This window comes from Gavialis gangeticus, unplaced genomic scaffold, assembly GCF_001723915.1.
Source record: "Gavialis gangeticus isolate Ggan-Ray unplaced genomic scaffold, GavGan_comp1, whole genome shotgun sequence".
Lineage (NCBI taxonomy): Eukaryota > Metazoa > Chordata > Crocodylia > Gavialidae > Gavialis > Gavialis gangeticus.
Window position 1 is genome coordinate 11,144,463 of NW_017729006.1, and position 12,924 is coordinate 11,157,386.

The 12,924-nt window shown below is 41.5% G+C and overlaps 1 protein-coding gene across 1 annotated transcript in view; it reads right to left on the bottom strand.

Annotated features, from left to right (window-relative positions):
* Positions 1-14: 14 nt before the first annotated feature.
* The window catches only part of TRIM71 (tripartite motif containing 71), an 18,665-nt gene continuing 5,755 nt past the window's right edge, over positions 15-12,924 (bottom strand). Inside the window, exons 2-3 of the mRNA XM_019508805.1 lie at positions 4,244-4,378; positions 15-1,630 (exon numbers count right to left, since the gene is read on the bottom strand). Coding sequence (XP_019364350.1) covers positions 179-1,630; positions 4,244-4,378 — 1,587 coding nt within the window. The 3' untranslated portion in view covers positions 15-178. The remainder of the gene's footprint in view (positions 1,631-4,243; positions 4,379-12,924) is intronic.

Genomic DNA, 12,924 nt, shown 5'->3' on the forward strand with positions numbered 1-12,924 from the left:
ATTTATAGCTTCACAGGATCACTCCCTGCAGAAAAAAGAAGTACATTCATCTGTAAAAAAAATTAAAGATGAGGTAGGTTTGAATCAACGTTGTATTTTTTCGTTATCTTAAAAAAAAGAAAAGAAAAAGAAAAAAAGAATTTCCCTGAGACAGTTTCTTCCTAATTCAGACAACAAATTAGAAGACAAGAATCCGATTGTTTCCAAAGTCGACCACAACAATCATGCCATCAGGGGTGACTGCTATACCCGAAGGACGGTCCATCTGACCAAAGCCACTTCCCTGAGTGCCAAATTTGCATAAAAAGCTACCATTGGACTCAAATATCTGCACTCGGTGGTTCCTAGAATCAGCCACAATGATGCGCCCCTCTTGATCCACTGCCACACCCTGTGGGCGCAGGAACTGGCCATTACCAGTGCCTTCTGACCCAAGGAAGCGTGCTGACTGGCAATCTGGATGGATGACCAAAAGGCGATGGTTGTTGAAATCTGTGACTACTAAATGGCCCTCATGATTGAAAGTCACACCCCTTGGGGAATCAAAGTGCTTCCAGAGTGCCCCTTCAAAGCCATACTTATTCAGAAACACGCCGTCAGGCCCGAAGAGTTGAACTCGGTGGTTCCTCGTGTCAGAGACTAGGATTTTGCCTTCAGAGTTGACTGCCACATCCCACGGGTAATTGAATTGCCCATTCTTGGTTCCTTTCTCCCCAAATTTCAGAATGAACTGCCCCTCAAATGTGAAGATCTGGATGCGATGATTGTCCTTGTCAGCCACAACAATTCTACGCGAGATGTCACAGGCAACACCCGCAGGTCGATCAAACTGGCCAGGCCGCGAGCCCAACGTGCCAAATTTGTGGTGAAAGGTGCCACAAGGCTTAAACACCTGAATTCGGTTATTGCTGCGATCAGCAACAATGATGTAGCCCTCTTTGTCTACGCTGACTCCCCAGGGACGACACAGCTTGCCATCACTATCTCCCTCACTGCCAAACGAAAGCCCTGGTAGCCCAATGCCAATGTAACTGCGCCCAGATTTCACCGTGACCTTGAATGGACTGTTCTCAATGTGCTGGTTGCACATCATGACTGAAACAAGATGCTCTCCCTCCAGCTGTGGTCTGTAACTGACCACATAGGTCCCATTTTGCTGATCACTGACATCGGCTCCAAACAGGTTTCCATCAGGGCCCATCACCACTGAAGAGATCATATCGCCTCCTGAAAGGCGTGGCTCACCATCATGGTCGTATCCCATCACTGTGAAGGAGGCCACTTTGCCCTGTAGTGCACGTTTGAGACCTTCCCCAGTGGCTTTGGTCAGAGGAGCAAAAGCCCCACTGCTAACAAACCCCATTGATTTTATGGCCATGTACAAAGCCTGGTCAGGAGGTGTGAACATGATTCTGTCATCCTCTTGGGGCTGCAGAAGGCCTCTCACATTCTTCAGCTCCTGCACCTGAGCCAGCATGCGGTCCCGGGCCAGAAGAATATCTATGGTGCGCCCCTCCTCTAGGACCTGCTGAACAGCACTAATCGTGTTGTCCAGTTTATTCAGGTTCTGACGCAACTTTTCAACTTGCAAGTAGAGCGACTTAGCTTTGACTTGACGAATCTTTTCCACCTTAAAAAAAAAGACAAAAAGATATAACGCCTATATTAAAGCAGCAGAATCCTACAGAAATATTCCCTCACAGTAGTATCTTGCGCAAAATTGTTGTTGCCATAGCGGTGAGAAGATTGAAGAGAGTAAGAGCACTCTGCAAGATAAAAAACTTATTTAAATAAAGTATCCACCCTGCTGACTTAATTTTTCCTAATATAGGTTGCATCTTAATATGGATTTTTTTGTTTTCTTAAGGGATTGTAACTCCTTCTACTAGAGGCACTCAACATTGTTTCCCTTTCCCACTGAATGCCTTTTTCTGCCATGAGAGGGGGCTACATTGGCATGCCACTTGAAATCAGCATTTTTTTAAAACCAAGAGAAAGTCTCCCTTTGTGTTATCCCATATTCCAGGCACATAGGGGTTCTTGGAAGAGCAGAAGCAACCTCATTTAAACAGAAGCCTGGTCAATCCTCACTGCAGCTCAGGCATAGGAGATAGCATTATTGACATAATAGGAAGTAGGCTAAAATAAAACACCTTAATGATGCCTTTCTGTATGCTGTTAGAAGATTGGACTTATCCACTGCTATTTTTTTTAAACTAAAATATAGTGTTAATAACACCAATGAAATCAAAAATGGTTTGTGCACATATTGTGACTGCAAGCACCGAAACAAAGATTTTGGAACCAATTACCTTATAACAAAGCACCTTACATTACTGATTCACCAAGGTTTAAACATTGGCTTGTAAACAACTGTTGGTCTACTTTACAGAGACATCTGTATACAAAAATGCAGGTATATGTACATGCACACTTTCCCTCATTACTTGATATCAGTACTTGCTAAAACCATTTAATGTTTTGCGTGGGAACAATACAAGTAACCTATTCCTTGTAAAATTAACAACAAGTATAACCATTATGTTGAGGAAATGATGGGAGTATATCACTAAACATTTTCATGTAGTGCCTTGGAAGTTCCAGAAAAGCACATTTACTCATTCCTTGGCAATCTGTTTCCCTCCAACACAGAAAGTGCCCCATAACAGGCAAACGAAACTGTCAAAAGGTCTTACTGTTCAAATAATCTTGCACATAATAAACCAAACATATAAATCAAGAGTTTAAGCAGTTAAAAAAAAGAGAAGGGAGTTGCTATTAATTTTAATGATTCTTTGAAAATAGTTAAATTCAACTCTGTTGGACTACTGAACTTGGAAAAAACACATTACTAATTGTCAAAATGAAATTGTAAACATTTTGCTGCTCATTCAGGTCAATTTTACAATCGCTAGACCTAAACAGAAAAAGGAGAGATCACTACTTTAAAAAACCCAAAGAAAACAAAAAACACAACTAGACTCCAGTACAGATACTTCCTGGCTTGCAGGAATTCCTCTCTATCCCTTAGAATCAAGTCACTGTTTGACCAACTTTCACAAACCAGCTCAAGCCTTACAAGTTTAAATATTTTAAGTCCTCCTTGGTTTATGAAATTTGTTTTTCCTCTATCTTCCTAAAAACAAGATGGATTTGTATAGACTAGTGTTAGGCCCGTCTTGCAGAATATCTTGTTGCTAACTGTCACTTGTCGTTCTACCATCCATAAAAATCTCTCCTTGACTGCAGCTTGTTGTAGACTGAGCATGCAGGAGAAGGTGGGAAGACAGTGGTGAAGTGGTGTCCTCTTATTTTTACCTTTTCATATTCCTTAATTCAGAGATGTGCTGGCACCAGCCAGCCAATGATAAAAGTAAGCATAGTTTCTGATGGCTCACTAGCTGTAGTGACCAGAAGTTATCACTACAGAAAGCAATGCCCACATTTTTATTTCAAAAAGCAATATGGAGGCATTCTTGCAAGTGAACGCTTGTGACTACAAAAGTAGGTTAGTCACAGCTGTCTGCACAGACTTTTTTATTGAAGATAAACGGCAAAAGAAAGAAGGCTGTCTGGACAAGTGTGAAAAGTAGCTTTTACATGTTTCAGTATATTAACACTATACCACATTGTGTCTGCTTGCTACAACAGAAAGGTGTGGCCTTTACCAAGATCTGGCCTCTTCAATGAGTGGAAGGAATGGTCTTTTGGTTATTAAGAAAAAAATTGATCCTCCCTCCTCCCACCACCCCCTTTTTTGGATCGTTTATTTATTCTAAAATCAGATAGACACCATTTCTCATTTTATGTTAGTAAGTAAACCAGACTGGGCATAGTTCTCTCCACTCATTGTATGCTTAATGTGTAGGGGGATAAACACCTGCAGTTAAGTTAGGCCTACTCTGTTCAATATTGCTGCAGGTGGGATAAGATGGTTCCCAGGGTTCCGATGTATTGCTGCATGTCCCCAGGGGGACCTCCCCTATTGCTTGTGGGTTACTAGAGTGGGCTCCCTGCAATTCTCAGTCCCTCTATTTTATCTCAAGCACATACATAACCCCCACCCCACTTTTGGTGGGGACTATCACCTTCATCCTGAAGATTTTCAATGAGATTACTTAAATTTAAAATACTTAGTCCAAAGGCTTATCAGAAATAGGACCATTTACTAGTTCAAAAAGGATCAAATTTCTACCTTAAGGGTTATTTATTAGTAATTCAAGTAAATTAAGTTGCTTTTTACCTTCCATAGCAGTTCGCACTCTCTTTCTTCCAGGGCCTTCTTATGTCTAGTTGTCACAGCTTTGACTTCAGACTGCACCATTTTAGCTTTCATTTCAACTTGCTCTGCCACTGCTTGGGCCTGTTCAATACTCAGCTGGAGAGGAAAGACATGTACTGCTTAGGCAAACCAATTAAAGTTGTATTAGGCAAGAAGCTCTTGCATTTAACCCAACTCCTCCAGCATTAGAACAGATAGGTCAACATGCTCTCACAGTGCCCACTGTAGGACAAAGTTCAAAGAAGCTGTTTTCATTTAGTTTTACTGAATGCCTGTCAGGTTCACATACCAGAGGCTGGAACTCCTGAAAGATTTGCTCCAGCAGACCAACACAGCATTCCCCCCCCGCCCCGCAATACATTCTGTGCTGCTCCACAGATACTAATCTACTTGCACAAAGTTCTAGTTGCAGAAAAATTTGGTTCAATAAGCTTGCTAGTTAAAGTGACAAGCCAGAGAGAACCAACCATATGACAACACTGGTGTTAAATAAGTTTTACTGAATTCACAGATCAAAGTTTTACTAGCCATGAAATTCTGACTAACATTATGTTATATAACAAGGGGCTTCTATTGGAATGCCAATGAATACCAATTTCTATGCAAGTCTACTATAATATAGACAGCCACCTCCAGCTTGCTTATGAATAAATGAATTTGTTGTAAAGAAGCATCTGTGCATGAAAAGGAAATTAGAATAAGCACTTTAAAAACTGTACCGACTGTTGGACAGAGCTTGACATTTCAACTCCTTTAGACGAAGTAGCGCAGTAAACCTGCCTACTTTAACAGGCTAGAATTGTTTGTACTAATGCAATATATGCCAATTGTATGCAAAAACATTAAAAGCAATATCAATTTACAAGGCATGCTTGGGAAGATAACAGACAGACAACAACATTTAAAAAAACTGAATTAAGAATTAGCCTGAAGGCTATCATGAATCTTAGCAATATTTTTTTTTGGTCAGAGGATGCGTTTTTATTTTAGTAAAATAGAATATTTGGGTCCTTTCTTTAATCAATTAAATCTCCTGTGGGTTTAAGGGCAATAGAACTACAAGGATTTGTCTGTATTCAAAACTTATATGGGAAAATGGAAGCTGAAAACATACAGTTTTTAAATCAGGCTAAAATGGAGGAAAGACCTTTTTCTCCTCTCCAAAAGCCTCTTCAGTTTCAGAGCATTCCTCTTCTTCAAGTTTTGTTTTTAGATTAATGGGAAGTAGAAACACCCAGGATACACAGTTCCTGCTTTGTATTGGTGGCTGAGGCAATAATCCTCAAAAAGGGGGAGGGCAGGAAGGCAGAGAAGGAAAGTGCTTTAGAGAGTAAGGCTGTACAAAGCTTTGGGTGCCAATTCGATTCGGGTGGGATTCAGCAGCCAAATCTCTACATTGAATTGGGATACCAATAAAAAAAGGCCAAAATCAATTTGAAGCTCTCCAAGTACTTTCAGAGATTTGGGCAGTCCCTGCTAGCCACCACAGTGAGCTGGACCTCGACTCCATGCCAGTAAGTGCGGGAAGGAGGAGGGAACCATGGAGGGGGGACCTCCACTAGACCTCACCCCTGCTTGCTCCCTCAGCCTCCCTGAGCATCCCCCAACCCCTGCCCACTCTGCCAGCCCCATCAATGGATGCCCCGCTGGACCCCAGCTTCAAAGAAAAGAGCTCTGCACTTACCAGCTGCTGCAGCAACTTCAGGGTTTCTGGGGGTTCATGGCAGAGCCCCCCCACAGCACAGGGCAGTGGGGGGCAGTAGGGACAGCCCCCCCCCCCAGCCTGGCAGGAGCTTGCGAGTGCAGAGCTTTTTCTTTTCTTCCTCTCAAAGCGCTGGGATGCTAGGGCTGGGCAGGGAATGGGCCTATTTGATTTGGAGATTTGGCCAAATCTATTCAGGACAGTGATTCGAATCACCAAATAGAATTGCTCTCCTCCAAAATCAGCCGAACCCAAAGTAAATACTAGCTGCTTTGCACAGGCCTATTTTAGAGTAGGTTTAAAAGTCTTATGCTAAAAGGTTCATAAATGGCTTAATAGGCTGGGTGTTTATTAGAGGTTGACACATCCCGTTTAAAAAAAAAAAAAAATTAAGTTCTCAGCAAGTGATTATCATCCAAGATATCCAGAATGTGTGGGTGCCAAATTAACTGGAGGAATAGTACTTAAGATGATTAGTAGAACATCCCTTCAATAAATTTAAGACTAGACAGCTAAAAAAAAATCTAAGGTTCTAGACAGTTATTTCAAAGCATTTTTTAGTGTTCAAAACCAATGATCAGCAGGAGTTCAGAGCTGAAGAGAGAGGATGTTTGGCTGGATCTTTACAGGAAAGATTTAATGCTAAATTCTAACTGAAGAGCAGATCTAGTGCAGCACCAAAAGTCAGACCTATTGTAAATATGCCGGTTTTTTGGGTTTTTTTAAAGAAATTTCTTTAGAAAGTTCTTAAGCACTGAGAACAAAACAAAAGTTTAGTCATATCCAGAGGTGTCAAAGTGGAATTGCTATGCTTCCACTTAATCCATACCTTTATTCAGCTGCCTTCCAGCATTCCCTCTGAAATCAACCTGGAGTCTTCCCAAGTAAAGACAGAAGTACTCCTTTCTTCAGCTAGAGGGATTGGCCCCTATGTTAGCTGTTGCTCTAATTTTACAAGGATGTATTTTCCCCACTATTCTATAACTGAAGCTCATACACCCAAGACTATAAGTGTTCTTGAACAGCAGTATTGATTAGGACTGCAACCTGCATGCTACATACCCTAGAAGCAGAACGCATTAGAGCATGGAACAGTGGAAACATACCTCCAGTTTTATCACCAGGGCAAGACTGAGATAGCCGAAGACATCCCCACCCCACCCCCAAACAATGAAGGTAGACAGGATGGGGAATCCATATAAACAAAGTTGCAAAGAAGTCCACATGCCACACAGGCCTGAGAATTGGTCAGATAAGACTTCTGACTACTGTTTACCTGGTAGGGCATCGCTCAAGCTTTTGATCCATGGAGGTTTTGCGCCTGCCCACCTACCCCCCGGGTTTTCAAAATTATTTACCTAGATGATGAAAATGCAGTGCTCAAAAGAGAGAAACTGGTCTTTCAGGATGTGACATGCCCTTTGGCTCAAGTTGTCTTTTTTATTGCCATTTTCCTGTTTTTGAAGTTTAGGACAAAAACCCAGAAAAATGCACTGCCATGAAAAGCAAATCACTTCAAAGCCCCAGCAAACTGAAGGAGCCAGAAGTGAACTTATTTCAAATTAAGAACGTCTGTGGCACTGAAATACTGACAGTCAGCAAGGTACCACAGCAAACTGCCTCTTCTCACAAGCCCACTTGCACACCAGCATAGCACAGTGTGCACCAAACTCCACTAGCAGAAGAAAACATCTGGCTTACTAACAGTATAAAATTGCTCATATTATCAAAATTCAAAAGCATTTGCTTCACTACTGTTGGAGTACTCTTCAGGCACCTGGGAGCTTGCAAGAGGGTATGTCATTTTTCAGGATACCAGCAGAAATTGATTATTTCATCTCAACATGCAGTATTTTACACTTATTTTCAAAGCACAGACACCACACAGACAGGCCTGCAAATGAGCCTAGTGTGAAACATGGCCTGGACTCCTGTGAGCCTATGTACAATGTTTCGATCAAACATTCCATTCCAAGGTGAAACAACCAACCCAGACTTGCTCAACCTGTTCCTACGTACAGTAGCCATTTCTAAGACAGTGAAAAAAAAATCAAACTGGTATCAGAGCAAGCATAGCATAGAAAAGCATCTTCTAATTATGCAAGACTATTCTCAGCTAGACTGGGAAAAGGCTGAGCCTGGACTGACTCCACAGGACATAAAAAGGGGTGTTTGTAGTTACTCTCATGACAATACCAAGGGTACTGCAGCTAGATGCAGGAGTAGACTGAGTACTCATAATGAAAGGGACATACGTGTGTCCAATTTCTCCTTAAAGAAAAACAAAACAGTTCATATCTGTTTAGGAACTGGATGTGATATATAAGTTGCCATTTAAAGAGTGAAAAAAGAGTCACTTTGAAACTTGGGGGACAGCCAAAATAAATAACTCTTTCACACACATATGTGAAAGAGTTATTTATTTTGGTTGTCCCCCAAGTTTCAAAGTGACTCTTTTTTCACTCTTTAAATGGCAAGGTAAAAGTGTATCATCTGCTCTCCCAATTAAAGAATTGGGCCCTCAATTAGCAGTACACATTTTCTAGAAACTCAGTTCCATTCTAATTATTTCCCCACCAGAAACAGTTAGATTAGTGCCACAAAAGTGTGGCTTTAGAAGCTTTATTTTCCTCTTGTTCCAAAACTTGATAGAAAAGCTAGTGTAAGCTTCTACAGCTATACTTACTTTAACTCATGAATGGTTATAGTGTTGTTGATGGCAAATAAACTGATACATATAAGTAAAGGAGCAAACTGCTTTACTTCTCATCTTCAGATATGTTTCTAGCTTTATGTAGATGTAAGTAAGGGATAAAGTCCCAAAAAAGTTCAGTTAAGCCCTACAAATTTTAAAAGGCAGGGTTGTTGTTCATTTCTGCTTCATACTGACACCATGCAAGACAGGGATGCTAGTTGTAACTGTTCAAAATTACAAACATTTAAGTTAAAAACAAATTTGCTTTTAAAGCCACTTTCATTTTTCTTCTCTGTGTCACTAGAGACAGCCAAAGTTTTAGTGCACCTTAAATCACATTTCCAAAAAGCAGAACCCTGACTTTGAATGTCCTGCTTTGAGAATCATGGAAACATACAGAATTCTGTAAATCAGAACTAGAGGTATGTGCTCTCCAAATGCACACACTTTTAGCTGGAGTTAAAAGGTTGAATTTTCCTTAATAAAAAGTTGAAGTGTCAAGTGGGCACCAAACAATTAAAAAAAGTACTGCATGTAATATCATCTTATTATCTGAAGATGGTATACATCTTCCTTTTTGTGCAAAAGGAAGTTTTTCCAGACCCCTGTGGCTGCTTTATCCCACTTTTGAGCAGCACATCATAGGCCTGAGAACTGGTCATATAAGACTTCTGACCACTATTTACTTGGTAGGGCATCTCTCAAGCTTTTATCCCACTTTTGAGAAGCACAAGCCACCCAGAGTATACTAGCTAGTTTTCCTCTGTGTGCAAGTGTATATATGAGCGTGTTATAAAGTATGCATACGCATGCATGCCTCCTTGTCCCAGTTTTTGTTCCTACCTAGACAATGAAGCAAGCTTGGTGCAACAAGTAGTTTATAAGCAATTTCAAAACAAAACAAACACCCAAAGGTTTTTTTGGGTTTTTTGCAAGTCACCATCTTCAGAAAGGAAAGTTTATTCTTCAACTTCTCTTGAAGGTTCATATCAGGAAAATATTAAAAAGTGCTATGGGAGGGGGGAGGAAGTCTTCCACATCCCTTTAGTTTCAAAGTTACAACTGGCCTTAGCAAAAAGTGCTCTTTCAAAACATCTAACAGCTTCCCTTGGTTCTAACTAGTTCAGATAGAATCATAGAAAGTTAGGGTTGGAAGGGACCTCAGGAGGTCATATAGTCCAGCCCCCTGCTCAAAGCAGGACCATCCCCAACTAGATCATCCCAGCCAAGACTTTGTCTATCTGGGTCTTAAACATCCAAGGATGGAGATTCCACCACCTCTTTGGGTAACCTGTTCCAGTGTTTTATTACCTTCCTCATGAGAAAGTGTTTCCTAATATCTAACCTAAACTTCTCTTGCTGCAACCTGAGACCATTGCTCCTTGTTCTGTCATCTGCCAGCACTGAGAACAGTCCAGCTCAATCCTCTTTGCAACCCCTCTTCAGGTAGTTGAAGTAGCTCTATTTTCAAAAATCAGCCACTTTAAAGGAACCCTCACCCCTGTTGGGAACAATGGGAGGCAGTGTGAATATAGGCACTTTTAGAAGGCCCAAGTTACTTTGCAAGTAGAAATTATGAAACTCAACATAGGCTAAAAATAGCTAAAAGGTAAGTTCTAGAAATACAACCACTGATAAGTGGCATCTCTAGATTTATTCTGGCTTTTAATACTTTGCCTAATTAAAACAAAAACAAAACTAAGTTGATGGCAGCTTGGAATGCTAAGACTGCTTTCAATGCAGTTCCATTCTTATTGCAGAAATAAATATTCCTGTTCTTGAAAGCACACAGTTTTGCCTATATTACATTGTACCAGTTTGGTTTTTAAAAAGACTTGGCTGGATTAGTTTAAGTTAAGACCAGCCATGAGACTCTTCCCTTTACTTTTCCCAAAACAAAGGATGAAAGAAAGGGAACATGAAAGAAAAAAACAGCCCAACATACATGCAGCATCTGCCCCCGCCTCCACTGCGAACAAGGATCTTTGATGAAGATATGGCTGTAGGCTAAGTTGCATTTCAAATCAGCTGACAGACTAGAAACTATTCACTAAGCTCCATCTTTAGGAGCACTAACATCTCACTGTTTTATATCTTTACAAGTATGCTTTCCCCTCTACCCTTCTCCTCCCCCAAACTGTAGGCGCAAAAAACTCATTTGCACCTTTGGATTAACATTTGGGAAGGGGGTAGTTTTCAAGCAAAGCTAGAGAATTTGCCACACAGCTGGCTACCCAATTCTTAAGAGGAATTCAGCCAAAACCTAAGTTTGGTAGGCAAACATTTTTCTGCCACCTTAATAAAGAATGTAAGATTTAAGAGTAACAATTTAAAATTCCTTACCATTTTAAATTTCTCAGGCTGGACAATTAAAAAAAAAAGCCAAATTGTGTCCATTTCTACTTTTGTTTGGAGCATTTCAGATTTGGGTTGGCAAAAACTTAAATAATGCACATTAGTCTATTTTAATGCACATTAAAGCATCACTGAAGAGAGCCATTTAGTTAATCCACATTAAAATAAGCCAATGAGCATTAAGCATCAGTTATACCATCCTCTTTAGTTAATGCGCATGAAGACAGGCTAATGCACATTTTCGTAGTACTTCACAATGGAGATACTAGATTTAATGTGCATTGACTAAAGTGTGCTAATGCACGTGTACTCATGCCCTATGTATCATTTAAAATACAGCTTACTGCTGCTGCCTAGACTTACACTAGGATACTATTGACTGAGAATGACCCATCTACGTTACAGCTTAGTTTTACAGAATAACTTACTGCATAAGGAAAGTGGCAGAACTATTTTTTAGATTGAGACAAATCTAAAAGTGAGATTTAAACCCAGTTCTACTAAAGCAAAAACATCAGCTCCAGCTTTAAAAAAAAAAAGAAAAAAAGCTGCATACAGCCAACACACCCAGTGCCACTTATCTCAATCATCAACTTCCCATCCACATAAGCTAACTGCAGGAATAAGGTGGATTTAGGAGCCAGCATGGTGGGGCTGATCTGTTTTTGCTATTGGACTTTGCAAATTCCTTTTACTTAAGTGTCAGGTCAGACTCCACCCCATCTGCTCCCCAGCTGGATGCTTCTTATTGCCTTCCCAACAGGCCTCCCCCACAGCAATCCTCAAAATTTATTTCTCTGAGGCAGAAAGACATTGCCCTAATGGCCCTCTCTACCAACAGCTCTTCTGTCTTTGATGTCCAAAGATAACGGAATTACTTCCTCTGTGTTCTGCTAATGACCTAGCCCTGGTGCAGTCTTCAGCTTTTAAATAATATACTGTCAAAACAGCACAGCAAAGGCAGCCCAGGGCTTGCCTAGGCTAGGACAGAAAGTAGTATTTTAAAAAGACAGTTATTTTAACCAACGTGTTTAAAGGAAAAAAGCCTATATAGGTCATACTGTATTTTAACATTTTGTTAGCCTAGTGATTACCCTACAAAGCAAACCCAAAGTTCACCCTGGATATTTAATGTGTTAAAATACAACCTGGCCTAGCAACAGGAAGGTTCTGAAAAACCTCTTCAAAACACTTTTAAAGAGACATACACCTCTTCTCTTAAATTTAGAGCAGGGGTAGGCAACGTTTTTTGGCCGGAGTGCCGAAAAACACCATAATGCCTACCTCAGAAGGCAGTGCTGACATAGCAGAAAAACAAAATGAGAGCAAGGGGTACATGGCAGGATGCCCTGCTTGTGCCCCTTACCCCCCCACCCACAGGCCCTGTCCCCCAGCCCTACTGCCCCTTGCCCCCCAACCCAGGCTCTGTGGCTGCCAGCAGCTACCCCGGCTCTGGGTAGCTGCTGGAGCCCAGGCTGCTCCAAGCAGGGCTTGCAGCATTCCAGCTGCCTGCTGAGAACAGCTCGGGATCCCAGCTGGCAGCAGCTCCCCTAGAGCTAGGGCAGCTGCAGTCAGGAGGCTCCAAACAGCTGTGCGTGCAGGCGTGCCTTGGAGTGGGCAGTGGGGGCGGGCCCTGAGGCAGTGCAGCCCTGGTCTCTCCCCAGCTCCCAACACAGAGGTGATGAGCCCGGTGCAGCTGCCTGTAGCCAGCCCGGGCTCTGGGCAGCTGGGCACACTCTTGCTTAAGCTTGAATCATCCCCTGCACAGTGACTTATACTGGCCCAAATTATGAAATTAACCTGTTTAGAGTTTTTTTGGTTTTGGTGTTTTGTTTTGGGTTCGTTGTTTGTTTGTTTGGTTGTTTTTTTTTTTGGGGGGGGGGGGGGGGG